The sequence below is a fragment of the Poecilia mexicana genome, unplaced genomic scaffold (assembly GCF_051168715.1).
Source record: "Poecilia mexicana isolate PSO_F unplaced genomic scaffold, ASM5116871v1 scaffold_18, whole genome shotgun sequence".
In the NCBI taxonomy this organism is placed as follows: domain Eukaryota; kingdom Metazoa; phylum Chordata; class Actinopteri; order Cyprinodontiformes; family Poeciliidae; genus Poecilia; species Poecilia mexicana.
Window position 1 is genome coordinate 19,627,945 of NW_028263387.1, and position 21,141 is coordinate 19,649,085.

At 36.8% G+C, this 21,141-nt stretch overlaps 2 protein-coding genes and 2 long non-coding RNA genes across 4 annotated transcripts in view; all 4 read left to right on the top strand.

Annotated features, from left to right (window-relative positions):
- Nucleotides 1-201: 201 nt before the first annotated feature.
- Nucleotides 202-21,141, top strand: part of LOC106913266 (fibronectin-like) — a 31,602-nt gene continuing 10,662 nt past the window's right edge. Inside the window, exons 1-10 of the mRNA XM_088015507.1 lie at nucleotides 202-368; nucleotides 1,589-1,624; nucleotides 2,257-2,697; nucleotides 2,895-2,924; nucleotides 3,571-3,789; nucleotides 4,720-4,974; nucleotides 8,229-8,231; nucleotides 14,417-14,857; nucleotides 15,011-15,253; nucleotides 15,631-15,888. Of these exons, the coding sequence (XP_087871633.1) occupies nucleotides 335-368; nucleotides 1,589-1,624; nucleotides 2,257-2,697; nucleotides 2,895-2,924; nucleotides 3,571-3,789; nucleotides 4,720-4,974; nucleotides 8,229-8,231; nucleotides 14,417-14,857; nucleotides 15,011-15,253; nucleotides 15,631-15,888 (1,960 nt within the window). The 5' untranslated portion in view covers nucleotides 202-334. The remainder of the gene's footprint in view (nucleotides 369-1,588; nucleotides 1,625-2,256; nucleotides 2,698-2,894; nucleotides 2,925-3,570; nucleotides 3,790-4,719; nucleotides 4,975-8,228; nucleotides 8,232-14,416; nucleotides 14,858-15,010; nucleotides 15,254-15,630; nucleotides 15,889-21,141) is intronic.
- On the top strand, nucleotides 5,739-7,707 carry LOC148154148 (uncharacterized). Its single transcript, XR_015766079.1, has 2 exons — nucleotides 5,739-6,191; nucleotides 6,295-7,707. It is a non-coding gene; the product is annotated as an uncharacterized LOC148154148 (long non-coding RNA).
- On the top strand, nucleotides 16,535-17,997 carry LOC148154149 (uncharacterized). Its single transcript, XR_015766078.1, has 2 exons — nucleotides 16,535-16,736; nucleotides 16,840-17,997. It is a non-coding gene; the product is annotated as an uncharacterized LOC148154149 (long non-coding RNA).
- Nucleotides 18,763-20,405, top strand: LOC106910822 (L-selectin-like). Its single transcript, XM_014977504.2, has 5 exons — nucleotides 18,763-19,042; nucleotides 19,193-19,237; nucleotides 19,638-19,808; nucleotides 19,959-20,189; nucleotides 20,302-20,405. Exons 1-5 carry the CDS (start codon nucleotides 18,994-18,996, stop codon nucleotides 20,403-20,405), a joined length of 600 nt encoding a protein of 199 aa, XP_014832990.2. The 5' UTR covers nucleotides 18,763-18,993.

A 21,141-nucleotide genomic window follows, 5' to 3' on the forward strand; every position in this document is an offset into this window, starting at 1 on the left:
ATGATGCAACTCCTCCTTCTATTAACTCTAGAAATGTTGAACTCTAGTCATTTAAATGACACTAATCTGCTTTCATCATTTCCATGTTCTTTTACTGTCACACATCCTGGGAAGTGACAAAATATTTCATGCCACACCCATCTGTAGTACCTTTAAACATGCAGAGCATCTCAAGACTTTGTCTCTGTGTGCCTTGAAGCCTTGAAGCCTTGAAGCCTTGAAGCCTTGAAGCCTTGAAGCTGTCATCCGCTTGTCTGTGTTGTGAAATACATTTATAGTGTTTGGATGTTGAACTTATTTTCTTGATACTTTATTTTATCTCAAGCTTTCACTGATGGATTACAGGCTCATCCTGTTTGGGCTCTCAGGTTTGTATCTGTTGTTTTTCTGATTCTAACTTCTTAAAGTCTTTTTTCTTTTAGACAAGTGTTTCTCAACATCGCCCCCCTGGCCTGCATGTTTTAGGTATTTCCCTTCTGCCACACACCTGAATTGTATATCTGGGTGTTTAACAGCCTTCTGACGTACTTGATGGTCATGCAATCATTTGAATCAGCTGTTCTGGAATAGAGGCACATCTAAAACATGCAGAGCAGGGGGGCGCTGAGGACCAGGGCTGAGAAACACTGGTTTAGACTTTCTTCCACAGAGGGAAACTGAAGCAGAGATGCAACCTTAGAAAAGAGTTAAAATCAAAGTAATGTGTTGAAAATGTACATGTGCACTATGTACATTTTCACAGTGTGCATGAAAATGCACATGGGGTGTGATTGGCACTTTCACCGCAATGCAAGGAAGTCCTGAGTCCAAACCTTTCCTCAACTTTTAGGTACATTAGAATTACCAAAATTATTTATAATTTCTAGTAATGTAAGTAGTGTAGTAGTTAATAGCTTGAACAAACTTTTTCTATTGGTCTTACACCAGGGGTTTGTGATGGCTATTACAAAACATTAACTTTGTTGTCCTTTCTGGATAATTTAAAATAATTATTAGTGTCGTTTTCCATTCAGAAGACCAATTTGTTGAGCTGTAACTTTCAGGATGATTTCTTCAATTGATGCTGAAATATGTTTATGAAATTCCACCTTTATTCTCCAGATATAACAATATATGGAAAAAACACTTCAGTCGTCACTAAAATTTAAGGTATTTGTTTCTGAGTGCATTTTCATAATCTGGCTTCTTCATGTTGCCAGTGGATAATGTGATCTTCCTCACTAAATGTTTTTTTAGCCGATGTTGGAAAATGAGATTACTTCAGCATCTTTACAATGTCCATAGGACAAACCAGATTTGTTTATACTGTTTATGACAGCCTGACTGAACCTTTAAGTGGTGTGTTTACAGTGCAGGTGTGCCTGGATTTAACTATGATCTAGTCTAACAAATCAATGACGTCCCACTGAGATTTCTCTAACAGTTTAACTGATTTTAGTTGACTTGCTTAAAGTTACATGAAAAATGTTTTCTCTGCTATTTATTATTCTGGTATTTAGCAAATTGTTTTAAATATATTATATGTAAATGTCTAATTTCAAATGTACTGATCAGCTGTTTTCATATTTTGTTTCTGTTTTGATGGCAGTTTTTCTCCAAACTTCACTGATCTCTGTGGCTACTGGTAAGACTTTACATCTTATTATGAAAGAGAAATCTGTTAGTTGTATCTGCAGTCTGTTGGTTGGTCGTTCAAGAAGGCCTATCAGCTATTGATTAATTTAAGACATTCGAAAGGCTCCTAAACAAAGGTTGAGAAAAGATTTGGGGAATAATTTTCTCACTAAACTTAGTTTAAAACCTGCTGTGTAACAATTAAGCATGAGTCTCCTTTGAACCACAGCAAAGTGAAATTCATCATAAAATGTCTGAAACTGGTTTTTATTCGCAGTGTTGTGTCTAAAACATAACTGGAGCAACAGTTTCAAAATGAAATGGAGTGAGAACTTTCTGATCTTTGTTCACAGCAAACAGAGAGATCTTCAGAGACTCATTAAGTCTCTGTAGAAAAATTGTCTGCAACTGGATTTAACATGAACCTGTCAGACTGTGGAATTACATTTAGTGATAAGAAATTATGGAAGATATTATGATCTTATTTAGCCGCTAATCTATTGTTGGGTGCAGGAAAACCCCTTCACCCACATTCTGTCAAAATCTGATAGGTCAAAATAAAAACAAAAGTATTTGGTATCTTTAAACTTATAATGTTTATCTTCTGTTTTTTTCCACATGTTGTATTTGATGATGACCAAGCTCTTTGTACCGGCTGTGATTGTTGTCCTTCTGGCACAGAGTGCATCACCACCAATGGAGTTGATCAATGCATTGACCCCTGTGCCACATACAATGTGGTGAACGATGCCTGGCGTTCAACAGAGAATACAGACCAAACAATCATACACTGTGACCAAAACATTGTCTGGAGTGGTTGGTATCGCTTTTATTTGGGTCAGACCAGCGCTCGGATGCCAGAGAAATGTGTAGCAGAAAACCGTTGCGGAGCCGATGTTCCCTTATGGATAACCGAACCTCATCCAGTTCAGCTTAATGAAATCGTAACTCGCACTGTGTGTAATGCTTGGTGGGGTTCCTGCTGCCATTTTGCCTCCCACACCATCCAGATCAAAGTTTGTTCTGGTTACTACGTCTACAAACTTCAACAGCCAACTGCATGTTGGCTGGCATATTGTGCAGGTAAAGTTTTATGGTAATAATTTATAAAGAATTAAGAATGGTCACACACATACATGAACCCCAATCAACTCATCGTTAAATTTTTAAACATTTTAATTACTTCCTTGACTGAACCAAATGTGTAGCATAATTTTTATGTTTGGTAAAATAAAAATAAATATTTATATTGTAATTCATGTTGTGTTTTTCTGCATTAGAAATTCCGCCCTTCGTAGTTCTGGCACAAAGTGAGACCAGCATCACTCTGCAGTGGAGCGCGATCACCACCAGCTTTGTTCTCCAGTATGACGGCACAGAGACAAACGTCAATGCCCCAGATGGAGCTGCAACAGTGAACTACACAGTCTCATCTCTCACTGCTGGAACCATTTACACATTCACTCTCTACACTGTGATTGGAAATGGGAGAAACAGTGGACAGCAACTGACAGCTGTCACAGGTAAGATATTCCACTGACAGTCAGCTTTGGTGGCTTGGACCAATATATTTTAATCATTTGGGAGAAAACACAGGAAAAGACTCATAGATGTCAAAGAGAACAATATAACTATAACTATATAACTATAGAACTATATCTCTCTTCTCTGGCTGAGAACAGAAAACAACCTGTTACAGTTTTGTAAGATGAAAAATGTGATGGAAAGATTAAAAAGCAATCATATATTCCCTTCGCTCTACATAATTGTTTGATTGACCTAGACATGTTTTTTTTTCTCTCTCTCTTTTTTGTCTGAACTACAATTAAGATACTGGCATCTCATATATGTACAAGAAAACCCAACTGCAAAAATTAAAACTGTACCATTTCTGAACGTCTCCTCTTTCTATATCAGCTCCTCAAAATGCAGGAGGATTTACAAAGTCAGGACAAGATGAGAGCAGCATCACCCTGCAGTGGAATAAAATCAACAACAGCACCAGCTTTGTTCTCCAGTTTAACGGCATAGAGACAAACATCAATGCACCAGATGGAGATGGACCAGTGATGCACACAGTCTCATCTCTCACTGCTGGAACCAAATACACTTTCACTCTCTTCTCTGTGTTTGAGAGCATCAGAAGCAGTGGAGTACAACTTACTGCTGTCACTGGTAAGATATTTCAGAGACTGGGGAATCACTGCCTCTCTGCACCAAAAGCAGTCGGCTTTGGTGGATTGGACCACTATGTTTGGATCACTTAGATGAGATACAAATGGGAGAAAACCCTGGGAAAGACTTATAGATATCGACCTGTAAAAGGTGCGCTCTGTAGCAATATTAGAAAGAAAATAAATTCTGTGCTTGTACATTGTAATATCAGATATTTACACAGAAAGATAATATGAGGATTTTTTTTAATCCATATGGTAACATAAACACATAAATACTCTAAATGCTTTTTTACAAACGTACAGCTACCTTTAAATATATGTAAGGATCAGTAACACAAATTACGTTGCTTATGCTTTTTTACCAAACAGTGCATGAAAAACATTCCTATATATCCTCTTGTAGGATCTCGTCTCTCACTTCTTTGTTTTAACAGTCCGGGTGGCAGACAGGTCAAAGGTCAGAGGTACTTCATCCCATTTATGATATTATGAGCCCGATGGAAGTCTCTCCTATCTTTGTTTGAGTGAATGTGCTTGTTAGTCATTGCACAATATCATTGGACCTCTGTGAGCTACTCATCAATTTGATTGGTCTGTTGTTACTGGGAAATGTTTTTGGTGGGATGAAAGAAAACAAAAAAAACATCTTTCTGTAGGCTGCAGTGGGGAAAAAATGAGGGGGAAAAGTAGCGGCTTATAGTCCAGAATATACGGTAAAAAAAATTATGTAGATCAATAATGTGTTTACAACATGGATGGCAAAAAGCAATCATATATTCCCTCTGCTCTACATAATTGTTTGATTGACCAGGACATGATTTTTGTCTGAGCTACAATTAAGACACTGGTAATTCATAGATACACAAGAAAACCCAATTGCAAAAATCAAAACTGTACCATTTCTGAACATCTCCTCTTTCTATATCAGCTCCTCAAAATGCAGAAGGATTTTCAAATTCAGGACAAAATGACTCCAGCATCACCCTGCAGTGGAATAAAATCAACAACAACGGCTTTGTTCTCCAGTTTAATGGCACAGAGACATTCATCAGTTCACCAGATGGAGACGGACCAGTGATCCACACAGTCTCATCTCTCACTGCTGGAACCAGATACACATTCACTCTCTTCTCTGTGTTTGAGGGCGTCAGAAGCAGTGGAGTACAACTTACTGCTGTCACAGGTAAGATGTTTCAGAGACTGGAGAATCACTGCCTCTCTGCATCAAAACCAGTCGGCTTTGGTGGCTTGGACTAGTGACTGACACTAGTCCAAGCCACTAGTGTGAGTCATTTGGATGAACATTTCTGAACATCTAATTTTTCTTTTTCAGCTCCTCAAAATGCAGAAGGATTTAAAAAATCAGGACAATACAAGAGCAGCATCACCCTGCAGTGGGATAAAATCAACAACAGCACCAGCTTTGTTCTCCAGTGTGACGGCATAGAGACAAACATCAATGCACCAGATGGAGACGGACCAGTGACCCACACAGTTTCATCTCTGATACCTGGAACCAAATACACATTCAGTCTCTTCTCTGTGTTTGAGGGCATCAGAAGCAGTGGAGTACAACTTGTAGCTTTCCTTGGTGAGATTATTTATTTATTTGTAATGTTTAAATGGATAGAAATTGAACATTGCTGATCGCACTTTTACCAGTCAGCTGCTCAGGAAAGGCAGACTTTCACAGGAAGTGCTTTTCACAAAAAAACTGCTTAATTTTATTAACTTCACTGACAAAAACACACATAAAAAACTGTCATTTTGTTTAACTTGAAGTAGTAGATTTTACTCCAAATTGATTTATTGCAGAAATAACTGCCACAAATTAAAGAAAGTAATTGCATTAATATTTCATTAAACATGTTAGTTAAAATCTTCTTGACCCCAGAAATGTTTGATCTTAATTCATCCAATATATTCTTGTTTTTATGTTAACAACCATCATTGTGCTGGAATCTGCTTGACCTTCAACTAAAGAACCAAGTAAGTAAATCCATTTGTAAGATGCTTGCAGTTATTTTTTCCCTTTAATAAATTAGCCTATTCACCAAATTTGATTTAAGTTTTTAAGGTTTATAATCAACTGTCAATGCCAGCAATCAATGAGATCCATCCAATCAAAGTTGTGTGAAAATTAGTTCAATTTTCTCTCTCTTACTGGAAACTAGATGGTAATAGTTGTATTAAAGATTTTACCAAATAATTAAGCCATTGTTACACCAGTGTTCATTTCTGAACTATATTGAAAATCCTCCAAATTACCATGTAAATTGTTATATTTTGACGTCATCACTATGTATTTTTGTGTCAACAGCCTATATTATTAGAATGAAACTTCAATTAAATTCTCAGACACAACCATCAGATTCAGAGATGGAAGATGTTTTAGTGGAGGTGAGACCAACTTTTGTTGAAGTTTAAATCTTTCTACGTTTATTTATCATTTAACTTGAATTTAAATGACTTTTGCAACGTTGAAATGTGTTTTGTTTTTCAGTTCTTCAAAGCACATGGTTTATCACAGTTTTCCCTGAAAGTTCGCATCATCAAACCGTGAAGAAATCCAAGGATGAAATCTTGGATCAGTCCAGTTTCTTTAATGAATATTTGTTTCTGTCTTTGTTCCCTTAAATTTAAAATATTATCAGCCACATGTATTTACTTAGAAAAAGTAATAATTTCTGAATTAATATTCTATTGTATGACTCTTTCGTCTAACTAGTGGTAAAGATGTTTTTGTTTCGTTTTTTTTTGTTGTTTTTTACCAGACTTGAATTTTTCAGGGTTGAAGATTATGGCCATTTTTAAGCTCAACAAAAACCTAACTAATATGTATACACACACACACACACACACACACACACACACACACACACACACACACACACACACACACACACACACACACACACACATATATAGGTGTGTGTGTGTGTGTGTGTGTGTGTGTGTGTGTGTGTGTGTGTGTGTGTGTGTGTGTGTGTGTGTGTGTGTTGAGCTTAACAATGGCCATAATCTTAGTTTGTTTGAAGAAAATAACACAAAAATAACACAAAATGGCAAAATTTAGATCATGAGTTGAAAAATTGCAATCTAAAGAAATGAAACTAATTCACTTTTTATGAAATCCAACTTAGTTATTTTATTAAATGTTTTTAGGTAAGGTAAGGTAAGGTCATTTTATTTATTCGTTTCTGATATTATTTCTCCTGCATGTACATCCTGGTGAGATCAGTACTTTTGCTGCACCCTACTTTGATTCTTCCTCTATAGTTCACAAGATTTGCTAATATTCTTGCTCTTTATATTTGATGGACTCTACCTTTCTATTGTATTTAGTTTTGCAATTAAATTTTATTTTGGCATTTCACTCTTTTGCCTACATGTCATTTGCTGAACCTTCAATTCAATCTGTAGAGACTCACACGGAGAGAGAAAACGAAAACGGCAGTTAGACGGTTGGACCGAGAATTTGGATCTCGGACACCGGCAGAAAACGTGCAAGCTGAGAATCGCTGCGAGCTTGGATGATTGGCTCAGGGCGAAGTTCAGGGTCGTCTTCCCCCGGGCCCAGTCGCTGGTGGAGCACAGCTTAGAGAGGAAGGAGCCTGGAAGATGCCTGGCAGGATGAGGGTGGAGACGGGGAGGAGGTGGGTCGAAGCAAGTCTGCAGCTGGTGAATCTGAGGTTGATTGGCATTTTGAAGGAGTTCTTGCAAAGTGATTGGCTGGAGCAGAGCGATGATCTGGTCCTGGTTGGCTGAGGCTTGGTAATGAGTCTCTCAGGTTGAATTTTCGCCTAGGCTACATTTGGAAGAAACAATGAAAGAGAAGAAGTCATAGGTAGGAAGGACCCATGACAGTGTGTGAATAATTAAGAAAAAATGAAGAAATTCACAGAAAATACAAAAACAGAGCCACAAGGATCATGAGTTACTACACTGTTTTTCTCAGATTATTATTTTTCTTTTCTTTTTTTCTTGTTTTTTGTCTTTGCTTTTGTTTTATGTAAAACATAGAATAAAAAACTCTCTGTTGCTACTGGAGATAATGACAAGGCCTCCATCTTGAGGCCTTATGGTTACTAAACTCAAAAAGCACATAAAACTGCTTGAAAGAAAAAACATGCAACTCATTCAAAGAGGAAGAACATAGTGAGTCAAATGTGATACAAAAATTATCTCAAAATAAATGTCATTGCAAAAAAATAGATTTTGCTTCAAGCCTTCATGAAGATCCTAGTTCTAAAAAAATGTGAATTTTCTGACTATTTTTTGATGGGTCAGGCTTTATAGGGTTAATAAATGTCCTTCCTCATAGATCTGTCCTCATTATTGACTGACTGTTTACTAAAGGGAAAGAACAAAAAACTTTATTTCCTGATTGTTATACTCTGTCAGACTAGAATTTAATCAACATTATTTAGGAATCAGCCCGTACTCTGGTCAATGTATCATTGCTCTGTGAAACCTACTCTTTATTGCAGTTTAAAGTGATTTTAACCCTGATAGTCCAGATCTAAGTGGGAAACATCTGCTTGGGTTCAGACCTACACTATTTGAGGCCACATGTTTTGGTAACATTATGTAAGAAGGTTTTTCGTCACACCTTGAGTACAAAGTTAGCTTACTAAGCAGAAACAAGTTGAGCAGGACACAGATAATTAAAATGTTGCCTGCTGTTCTTTATTTGTCATGTTAAGATGGAAGATTAACACCATATCAAACCATACTGGATTTTTTCAAATATACTTTTATGTTTCAGTCTTAAAAATACCCATTTTCTTATTATTATGAATCAAAGTGACACTTTCAGCAGGGCCAGCCCAAAGCAAAGCAAACTAAGCAGCCGCTTAGGGCCCCAAGGCCACTAAGGGGCCCCCCTCAGTGGAGCTGATCTTTTTTTTTTTTTTTTTTAGCAATTTCTATGTCATAATATCAAAATCGCACAATTTCACCATGAAGTGATTTGTTTTTACAATAATATATATTAGATAATGTATGCAGAAATTATTTTGTGAATAAAAAGAAAATAATAAATTGCTCTTGGGGTCCCCTGGTGGCCGGGGAAGGGGTCCCCAAACTTTTTCCTGTGAGGGCCACATAACTATTCCCTTCTCTGGTGGCGGCAGGAGTCAGTTTGTAACAGAAAAGGTGTGACGATTGCAGGAGTGCATAAATGTAAAAATGTATTGTTTTCCAGAAAGCACAATCAAATAACCCTCTCTGGGTTCTTCACAGAACAAAAGTCAGGAAATAAATAATAACACTATTAATTAAATAAATAATAGTCAAATAACCCTCTCTGGGTTCTTCACAGAACAAAAGTCAGGAAATAAATAATAACACTATTAATTAAATAAATAATAGTCAAATAACCCTCTCTGGGTTCTTCACAGAAAAAATCCAGGAAGAATTATGGTCTGTATTTTCCGAACTATGAGCCGCACCGGACTATAAGCCACAACCCCAAAGTTTTTTTTTAAAGAAAACCAGTAAACATACACATATAAACAGCAGATATCTCTGCCACTCCAGGTTTTCCACAACAATGCAGCAGCAGCAGAGGGGGGCGGACACCCAAAATTTGAGTCATAACAGGTCAATTGAATATCACATTTATTAAGGTTGAAAAAGAAAAAGTTGCCAAGTTTAGATTTAACTGAACTGATTACGGTAGTTTCCGAACGGTAACTGTAACAGTAAAAGTGCTGATCCTTCGTGTCTGCTACTAGCATGTGCTAAATGAAAATGGGCAATTCTTCTTCTTCTTCTTTAGATTTCAACGGCAGCTTGCATTCATTATTGTTGCACTACTGCCATCTACTTGATCATAATATCTATACCTCAAATTCTCACAATGATCCCAGTATTATTTAAGAAAAAAACGAAAAATCTTCTTTTCCCCCTCAATGCTATTTAACTGATCAACAACATTCTCAAATTTCAATTCCCTATTAAAACCTAATTCCATTTTAATGGGCACTTTCTTCTTTTATTTCCAATCTTGACTTCCAATGATTCACTTCCTGCTAAAGAGCCCCATGGTGGTTGAAGAAAAATCCACATCCGGCTTATAGTCCGGAAAATACGGTATATGAAAAAAAATCTGAATGCTCTCTGGTATTGTTCAGGGGGCCGGACCAAACGTGGAGGCGGGCCGGATGTGGCCCGCGGGCCGTAGTTTCGGGACCACTGGTCTACGGGGTTGCCGGACAAACCCTCCAGGGAGAAGCCGCCTGTCGCCATCTAGTGGTAAGATCAGAAGCAGCAGGCAAAAAACAAAAAAAAAACAGAACCCGAAACAGGGAGGGAGAAAAAAAGGGGAGGAATAGAAAAAAGCCAAGATAACAAGATAAAGGTTTGTTTTAATGTGCCTTGGTAATGTAATGTAAAAGATTTATAAAGCTGCTAATAGAAAATTAGTTCCAACGGTTCAGTTCAACAGCCAAACATTTATGCTAGCGTCTTTGTGTTTTTGTGAAACTGAGTTTAAACTTTAAATGAGTTTATTCTCATGGCTGGCTCTGTATATTTCTGAGGTATTTTTGGCTTCAAAACGCCGTGTTTGATAACATTTGATAACAATAATTAAAACTTCTCAGTGTTTGACATTGTCTAGTAAAATGTTTTTATGTCAGGCTACTTAGCTGCTACATGGATGAGCTGCTCTATGCTGTAGTTGGGGAAAAGTTGTTTGCTCCTGATCATAATCATTATGTGGCTAAAACAAACATTATTTTACATCAACTTCTAAGTTGAAAAAAGACTCACCTGATATAAGTTTAATTTTTAGCTATTGGAGTAACATTCAAGATAAATTAATTTAATCAAAGAATGTCATGAATATGTGTGTAGGGCTGCACCGATTGCAGTTTTCAGGCCGATCCTTGGTTACCGATCTTTAAAAAGCCTGGCCTGCTGATTTTGGTTTTGGCTTCTTTTTTTTTTTTTTTTTGTCTAAAATGTTGCTAAATATAGCAAGAAAGTCACTGAGTTGCAACAGTGGGGTGAATGTTGTTAACTGTAAATGTGCAGACTTGACCTGGTGGGTCGGTCTGTCAGTCAAACCTCTCACTGTAGAGCAGAAGAGGACAGAGGCTGATTTATAAACCTTTGCTGACGAAGATAAGACTAGGGGATAAGATCAGCTTCACATCAACCAATCATGATCCCCCAAAATTAAGGAAATCGGCACCCAGAAATCAACTGGTTGATAAATCAGCTGGCAAATACATGTATCCTATATTATACATGTATATAATGTAAACAGCACTGCCAGAGATGCAATACGTTTATAGAAGGTGTGTGAGTGATCTAATGATCTGGCTGCTGATTGCAGCCAGTCCACATTGTTAGCAGAACTAGAGGGCCCCAAAACCACATTTCGCTTAGGGCCCCATGGAGGCTTGGGCCGGCCCTGACTTTCAGTAAGACACGAGGACAAAAATATGTATGTAATTCATGGCTATGTCAGAAACATTTAACAACCATGTCTAATCTTGGGATTATTTTACTAAATAGAAAGTATTTGATTACTCATGGGAGTTTTTTCTCTTTCCCTCCTTGTTCATGTGTTTGTTCAGGTGTGCACCGATCCTTTACCTGCTCTCAAGAGCATAATATCAGTTAAAACGAGAAAAAAAAGTGACCACAAATCAGTCACCCCAACAAGTCCAGCAGGGGGCGACAAAGACATAAAAACTGGACCGTCTTAAAATTAAGTCAAAGAAACAAACTCCAAAAACGTTCATTGATTTTATCTGTTTAGTTAGATTTCATATTTAGTTTGATTTCATATTTTGCTCTTGTGGTTAAAGATCAAGTAAAGAAGTGATAATTACATGAACTACTGCCCTCTGATCCACCGTCGCCCCTGCATGGCAGAAACAGCTTTCCGTGTGAAGAACAAAAACATTGGTTTCTCAGAAACATCTTGTTTCTTTCTCATGTTCCAGACTGTAGCACTGATTTTGCTCTTTCACAAGGTGCTTCATTCATACCTTATACTTTGCATTGCAAAGTTTCTTATTTTCTTTGCACTGAAATTTGTAAATATCCAATGCTTATAAGTACAAAGGCAAATGGAACTATGCACACCCTGCATTATCCTTGCTTGCTCTAATATCACCTACACCAGTGGTTCCCAAAGATTTTCTTCTGGGTCCCCCTTTGGATTACAATAAAATCCCTCCCTTCCCCCCTCACCCCTGTTCATCGCGCCCCCCGCCCCCCTCCTGTAATGGCACTGCGCGACCCACACTTTGGGAACCACTGACCTACACACTGTGTAAGATGCTTCTTTACTTTCATTTTCCCCAGGTTATCTATGGCAGATCCATTTCACAGGAAAGTATTTACAGCATCAGTAACAGTTGTGATATAAAATAGACTCCATTTTAATGTCATGTATACTTAAAGCTTTGGTTCTCTAGGTTCTCTGGACCTTAACGGTTCTACAGCTCGTTAGCTGGTTGTGCTAATTAACGAGATCTCAGATGTTGGTGGTGGAATCTGATGAAAACTCTCTGTGGTTTTGAGGTCCCAGTCTCAGCTGCCCTGCTGAAGCCTCCACATTCTACAACTCTAGCGTTTCTTCATTGAGCCCTATTCATTTTTGAGCTTTTCCTTTTCTCAGTCTCACAAACTATAATGTTAGCGATAAAACAGACATAATGATGCAACTCCTCCTTCTATTAACTCTAGAAATGTTGAACTGTAGCAATTTAAAAGACACTAATCTGCTTTCATCATTTCCGTGTTATTACTGTCACACATCCTGGAAAGTGACAAGAGTGGCATTCTTGGAAGAGATGCGTCTCTACCATGAATGCCACACCCATCTGTAGTACCTTTAAACATGTAGAGCATCTCAAGACTTTGTCTCTGTGTGTCTTGAAGCCTTGAAGCTGTCATCCATTTGTCTGTGTTGTGAAATGCATTTATAGTGTTTGGATGTTGAACTTATTTTCTTGATACTTTAATTTATCTCAAGCTTTCACTGATGGATTACAGGCTCATCCTGTTTGGGCTCTCAGGTTTGTATCTGTTGTTTTTATTATTCTAACTTCTTAAAGTCTTTTTTCTTTTAGACTTTCTTCCACAGTGGGAAGCTGTTAAAATCAAAGTAATGTGTTGAACATGTACATGTGCACTATGTACATTTTCACAGTGTGCATGAAAATGCACATGAGGTGTGATTGGCACTTTCACCTAAATATAAGAAATTTGTGGGTCCAAACCTTTCCTCAACTTTTAGGTACATTAGAATTACCAAAATTATTTATAATTTCTATTAATGTAACTTTTGTTTACAGCTTGAACAAACTATTTCTATTGGTCTTACACAAGGGTTTTGTGATGTCTATTACAAAACATTAACTTTGCTGTCCTTTCTTGATTATCTAAAATAATTATTATTGTTGTTTTCCATTCAGAAGACCAATTTGTTGAGTTGTAACTTTCAGGATGATTTCTTCAATTGATGCTGGAATATATTTATGAAATTCCACCTTTATTCTCCAGATATAACAGTATATGGTAAAAACACTTCAGTTATCACTACATAGGAAGGTATTTGTTTCAAACTATAATCTGGCTTCTTCATGTTGCCAGTGGATAATGTGATTTTCCTCACTAAATGTTTTTTTAACCAGTGTTGGAAAATGAGATTACTTCAGCATCTTTACGAAGTCCATAGGACAAACCAGATTTGTTTTTACTGTTTATGACAGCCTGACTGATTTGTTTAAACTTTTGCATGATCTCAAACCTTTAAGCGGTGTGTTTACAGTGCAGGTGCGCCTGGATTTAACTATGATCTTGTCTAACAAATCAATGACGTCCCTCTGAGATTTCTCTAACAATTTAACTGATTTTAGTTGACTTGCTTAAAGTTACATGAAAAATGTTTTCTCTGCTATTATTCTGGCATTTAGCAAATTGTTTTAAATATATTATATGTAAATGTCTAATTTCAAATGTATTGATCAGCTGTTTTCATATTTTGTTTCTGTTTTGATGGCAGTTTTTCTCCAAACTTCACTGATCTCTGTGGCTACTGGTAAGACTTTACATCTTATTATGAAAGAGAAACTTTTCCACACCAGAAATATGTTAGTTTTATCTTCAGTCTGTTGGTTGGTCGTTCAAGAAGGCCTATCAGCTATTGATTAATTTAAGACATTCAAAAGGCTCCTAAACAAAGGTTGAGAAAAGTCCGATATTTTTTCTCCACAAAGATCAGAGACTCATTAAGTCTCTGTAGAAAAATTGTCTGCAACTGGATTTAACATGAACCTGTCAGACTGTGGAATTGCATTTAGTGATAAGAAATTATGGAAGATATTATGATCTTATTTAGCCGCTAATCTATTCTCGGGTGCAGAAAAACCCCTTCACCCACATCCTCTCAAAATCTGATAGGTCAAAATAAAAACAAAAGTATTTGGTGTATTTAACCCTTGTGCGTGCAAGGACTGAGGCAAACATGGAGGACTGTGGCAAATGATGCAAGTTTTACGGATGTGGGGTCGGTGGAACCCCATTTGTAAACACAAGGGTTAAACTTATAATGTTTATCTTCTGCTTTTCTCCACATGTCATATTTGATGATGACGAAGCTCTTTGTACCGGCTGTGATTGTTGTGCTTCTGGCACAGAGTGCATCACCACCAATGGAGTTGTTCAATGCATTGACCCCTGTGCCACCTACACTGTGGTGAATGATACATGGCGTTCAACAGAGAATACAGACCAATCAATCATACGCTGTGACCGAAACATTGCCTGGAGTGGTTGGTATCGCTTTTATTTGGGTCAGACCAACGCTCGGATGCCAGAGAAATGTGTAACAGAATACCGATGTGGAACTCATGCTACTTTGTGGATAAACGGGACTCATCCAGTCCAGCTTAATGAAATCGTAACTCGCAATGTATTTGGCACCTGGTCGGGTTCCTGCTTCTATTTTGCCTCCAGCACCATTCAGATCAAACTTTGTTCTGGATTCTACGTCTACAAAGTTCAACTGCCATCTTCCTGCATTATGGCATATTGTGCAGGTAATGTTTTATGGTAATAATTTACAAATAATTAAAAATTATGAATTAAAAGTTCTTTCCTTGACCAAACCAAATGTGTAGCATAATTTTTATGTTTGGTAAAATAAAAATAAATATTTATATTGTAATTCATGTTGTGTTTTTCTGCATTAGAAATTCCGCCCTTCGTAGTTCTGGCACAAAGTGAGACCAGCATCACTCTGCAGTGGAGCGCGATCACCACCAGCTTTGTTCTCCAGTATGACGGCACAGAGACAAACGTCAATGCAGCAGATGGAGCTGCAACAGTGACTCACACAGTCTCATCTCTCACTGCTGGAACCATTTACACATTCACTCTCTACACTGTGATTGGAAATGTGAGAAACAGTGGAGGACAACTGACAGCTGTTACAGGTAAGATATTCCACTGACAGTCAGCTTTGGTGGCTTGGACCACCATGTTTGGATCATTTGGGAGAAAACCCTGGAAAAGACTCATAGATGTCAAAGAGAACATTATAACTATAACTATAGAACTATATCTCTCTTCTCTGGCTGAGAACATAAAACATCCTGTTACAGTTTTGTAAGATGAAAAATGTGATGGAAAGATTAAAAAGCAATCATATATTCCCTAAGCTCTACATAACTGTTTGATTGACCTGGACGTGTTTTTTTTTTTTTTTGTCTGAACTACACTTAAGACACCGGCATCTCGTATATGTACAAGAAAACCCAACCGTAAAAATCTAAACTGTACCATTTCTGAACGTCTCCTCTTTCTATATCAGCTCCTCAAAATGCAGGAGGATTTCAAAAATCAGGACAATACAAGAGCAGCATCACCCTGCAGTGGAATAAAATCAACAACAACACCAGCTTTGTTCTCCAGTTTAATGGCACAGAGACAAACATCACTGCACCAGATGGAGACGGACCAGTGACCCACACAGTTTCATCTCTGATTCCTGGAACCAAATACACATTCACTCTCTTCTCTGTGTTTGAGAGCATCAGAAGCAGTGGAGTACAACTTGTAGCTTTCCTTGGTGAGATTATTTATTTACTTATAATGTATAAATGGATAGAAATTGAACATTGCTGATCGCACTTTTACAAGTCAGCTGCACAAGATGGGCAGACTTTCACAGGAAGTGCTTTTCACACAAAAAAACTGCCTAATTATATTAACTTCACTGACAAAAATACACATAAAAAATAATTTAATTTTGTTTAACTTGAAGAATTAGATTTTGCTCCAAATGGTTTTATTGCAGATTTAAGGAAATATCAGCTACAAATTAAAGAAAGTAATTACATTAATATTTCATTAAACATGTTAGTTAAAATCTTCTTGACCCCAGAAATGTTTGATCTTAATTCATCCAATATATTGTTGTTTTTATGTTGACAACCATCATTGTGCTGGAATCTGCTTGACCTTCAACTAAAGAACCAAGTAAGTAAATCCATTTGTAAGATGCTTGCAGTTATTTTTTCCCTTTGATAAATTAGCCTATTCACCAAATTTGATTTAAGTTTTTAAGGTTTATAATAAACTGTCAATGCCAGCAATCAATGAGATTTCTCCAAGTAAAGCTATGCAAAAAGCTTCAATTAGCTCAGTTAACTTCAAGTTTGCTCAATTTTCTCTCTCTTACTGGAAACTAGATGGTAATAGTTGCATTAAAGATTTTACCAAATAATTAAGCCATTGTTACACCAGTGTTCATTTCTGAACTATATTGAAAATCCTCCAAATTACCATGTAAATTGTTATATTTTGACATCATCACTATGTATTTTTGTGTCAACAGCCTATATTATTAGAATGAAACTTCAATTAAATTCTCAGACACAACCATCAGATTCAGAGATGGAAGATGTTTTAGTGGAGGTGAGACCAACTTTTGTTGAAGTTTAAATCTTTCTACGTTTAATTATCATTTATCTTGAATTTAAATGACTTTTGCAACGTTGAAATGTGTTTTGTTTTTCAGTTCTTCAAAGCACATGGTTTATCACAGTTTTTCCTGAAAGTTCGCATCATCAAACCGTGAAGAAATCCAAGGATGAAATCGAGGATCAGTCCAGTTTCTTTAATGAATATTTGCTTCTGTCTTTGTTCTCTTAAATTTAATATATTATTAGCCACATGTATTAGAAAAAAATTATCATTGCTTAATTAATATTCTATCATTCATGACTCTTTCGTCTAAATAGTGGTAAAGATGTTTTTTGTTTATTTGTCTGGTTTTTTTACAAGTCTCAGATGAATTTATTAGGATTGCTGTAATTATACACATATTGTGTTGGGTTTCTGTTGAGTTTAACAATGGCCATAATCTTTGTTTGTTTGAATAAAATTGTTATAGCTAAAAAAAATTAGCACTAAAACTTGTAATCATAAGAAGAAGTGAAACTAAATTCACTTTTTATGAAATTCAGCTTAGTTATTTTATTAAATGTTTAAATATTTTTAAGTAAGGTAATTTTATTTATTCGTTTCTGATTTTTCCTGCATGTACATTCTGGTTGGATCAGTACTTTTGCTGCACCCTACTTTGATTCTTCCTCTCACCATAGTTGACCTATGGTAGTGTGTGAGTAATTAAAAATAAAGAAATTCACAGAAAATACAAAAGCAGAGCCACAAGGCTCATGAGTTACATCATTTTTCTCAGATTATTATTTTTCTTTTCTTTTTACTCTGTCAGATTAGAATTTAATCAGCATTAATTGTTTTCAAATACAAATAATGTTCGTGTTCAGCTCTACACTAACTATTTGAGGCCATATGTTTTGGACATGTAACATTATGTAAGGAGGGTTTTCTTCACACCTTGAATCAGCTTAATAAGCAGAAACGAGTTGAACAGGACACAGATTTTACTAATAAATAAAATATTGCCTGCTGTTCTTTGTTTGTGTCATGTAAAGCTGTAAGATTAGTATCATATCAAACCATATTGAATTTCTTTCAGACATACTTTCATGTTTCAGTCTTAAAAAGACCCATTTGCTTATTATAAATTAAAGTGACACTTTTATTAAGATGTGAGGATAAAAACATCTCACTCTCCTGTCTCAGAAATATGTTTATTGATCAACCATGTCTAATCCTGTGATTATTTTACTAAATAGAAAGTATTTGATTACCCCTGTGTTTCTTTTTCTCTTTCCCTCCTTGTTCATGTTTGTTCAAGTGTGCAATGATCCTTTATCTGCTCACAAGAGCATAGCAAAACATCTGTCTCAATTCAAAACATGCAGCTGACCACAGTTAGATGCTCTTTCAGCTTACTTCTGGATTTTGAGACAGCTCAGTTATATGCTTTTGTCGCCCCCTGCTGGGTTCCTTTTGGTAGGTGAGTTGTGTTTGGGTTGTTTTTCATTTCTCTTGTTTTAACTATCCATTTGCTAATATTTGAGAGGAATATTTAAAATCAGACAGAATAAAAATATTCACTCTTATAACTTGGTGACTTTGGAAGATATTTTTTTAAAGTGATTTATAATCTGAAGGTAGGCTAAGTGCACATATCAGAGAAGACATATGCAGCATCCCGATCCACACTCCATTCCAGTAGATGGCGGTAGTGCGCATCTAAACGTTGCTTGCTAACCGCTATAAAAATATATTTTTTGAGCAACAGCATCAAAGATGGTATATGACTGTGCTTTCAATGTTTCATTGTTATAGTTATTTACAGGTTTTTTCAAATATAGAAAAGTCAGCTAAAATATTCTAAATACTTTATTAGCTTCCATCATTCCATGATTTTTTTTTTTTACAGTAGGTAATATTTTTGTCCCAAAATCAACATCAAGCTGGACTATGACAAGGCTGTCACTTGTCAGTGTTTAAATAGTAAACACAGGATGACTTGGGTAAGTAAATAAAAAGGTATTTTAAAATATTGAAACCTCCCGCTGTGATCCTCAATGCTACTGATGACACAACGGAGTGCCTTAGATCCAACCAGGATGTAGTTTAAGTCCGGGGTTTAGTTTGGTATCAGCACATCCTCATTCTTGTTCAAGTACAAGGAAAACATTTTTTAAAAATCGTTTGTGTTTTGTATCAACTTCCTGACTGTAAATGTCAAAACGACACCCATCTGCATCAACTCCTCAAAAAGACTTTTCAGTCAATGTGTGTATTCTGCAGCTCACATCGCCCAGCACAATCAGGACTTGGAGGTAAGTCCTGCATTTCAGACACTCAGTATTTAAGCCTTTGGGAATGTTCTGAAAGATCTGCATTTTTCTATTTGGTAACTTAGTAGTCACTAATATAAAATAAAATTGGCACACTTTAGAAAATATTTTTTAAACTTGTAATATTTTCAGAAATACAAATCATGGATAAAAGACTGCTTTTCATCTTCATCACAGGTTTGTACCTTTTTGTCTCATTGATAAATCAGTTTAAATTGTAGAATAGAATATTGTTTGAACTCTTTCTGTAGCTTTTTAGTGTAGTTTTAAAGGATGGTAAATCTACTTGGGTCAGCCACCTAAAATAATTTGATTATTGCCTATAAAGCAGAAACTTAGAGTGCACCTTTCAGGTTTTACTATCAACTATTTTAATTAAAAGTCGTTATTGCTTTACAATAACACATTTTTTGCTTTTGATCTTTTGGTCGAAACTTTTTAATAATCTTAACATTTTAATAATTGCCTTTTTGAAATGTTTCTGGAATACCTTTTTTGCCATGTCAAATTTCTTGATTTTTGTCCGTTTTGCTTTTCCAAACATGCTGTTCGTCAACCTGATTATTTTCTGTTTCAGGAGCTCAGTTCAGCGTTGCCTTTGCCCAAACTCTCCAGTATTACTTTGTAAACGTGTCTCTGGATTGGACCAGCGCTCAAAGTGTATGCAGACGTGATTACACGGACCTGGCCACTATAGAAACCACAGCTGACGTTGATGCTGTTCTCAGCACCACGTCAAACTACACAGGTTGGCTCCTAATTCTGCACGTACTTTTAAAAAAAACAACGTTTTTCCAAAGCTGTAAGGCTTGAAGGAAATAAAACATTTTAGGGCTTATATTTCTGTGCTGCTTTTATAAGTAGCGAACCTGTTTTGTTTGCTTGTTTGTTTTAACAGGCAAGGCTTGGATAGGTCTCTATGACGAGCTGTACAACAGCTGGAAATGGTCTCTAGATGACAGCAGTTTCTATGGCGATGGAGAGTATACATTCAGAAACTGGTATCCTGGCTCACCCAACGACCTCTATGGACCACAGCTCTGCGTCAGACTTGTTTCAGTGAGTGACCCTTTGCGCAGATGGGACGACCGTCAGTGCTCGGACGTGCGGATGTTTGTTTGCTATAATGGTAGGTTGAGTAAATGCTTCCTTCATCTGTCCAATTTTCATGCTAGCTCCTCAAATGTCAGACTTTTGAGCATGCAGGAAAAAAATGACTGATTTTCATCTATGCATTTCAGGTACAGTAGACGGCACACCGTCTTTTGTTTTGAGTAACGTCTCGCTGAACTGGACTGAAGCCCAGATGTTCTGCAGGAAGAATTACGTCGATCTAGCCAGGTAGGGTTACCATTAATCACTGGGTTACGTAACGCCCTGCTGAAGCTTGTGTACCTGTTGACAGATTTTGTTATCATAAAATCTACTTCCCTGAATGCAGGTATTTGCTGTAGAGTGATTGAAAGTTTTACTATTGTGTAGAATTAAGGAATAACATTTAAATACATTGGTGCTTCTTGTTTTAGCTTTTGCAGTAACAACTTCAAGCCATATTGGCAAAAACAAAATAGTTCAGTAAGCTTTGTTTTAGTCATTAAACTTGTTCTGTCTATTTATCCACAAGGAAACTCCCAGGTTCATTGTCTTGCATTCCAGGGATGGCTGAAGGTTTTTTTTGTTTTTTGATGACTCATTTTAATGTGTTTTATTTTTAATGCCAGTAACCTTTCCTGTTTCCTCCACAGCATAAGGAATCAGACTGAAAACAACCTAATCGGCGCCCTAATAAGTAGCGCGGACGTGTGGATCGGTCTGTATCGGGACAAACTGTGGTCTGACGGCAGCCTGTCTCCGTTTCGGCACTGGGCGGACGGTCAGCCCGGTTCTGAATCCGGTGTTCAGTGTGCCGCTACTGAGTTTGGCTCAGGAAGATGGTACGACGAAAGCTGCAGCCAGAGTTTGCCATTCATCTGTTACAAAAAAAGTAACGTATCTGAGTTCAACAGAGAGATTTAACATAAATATGTTTAAAAACTGGTGCATTACAACTTGTTGAAGACATCATAAATCCTTGATGGTTT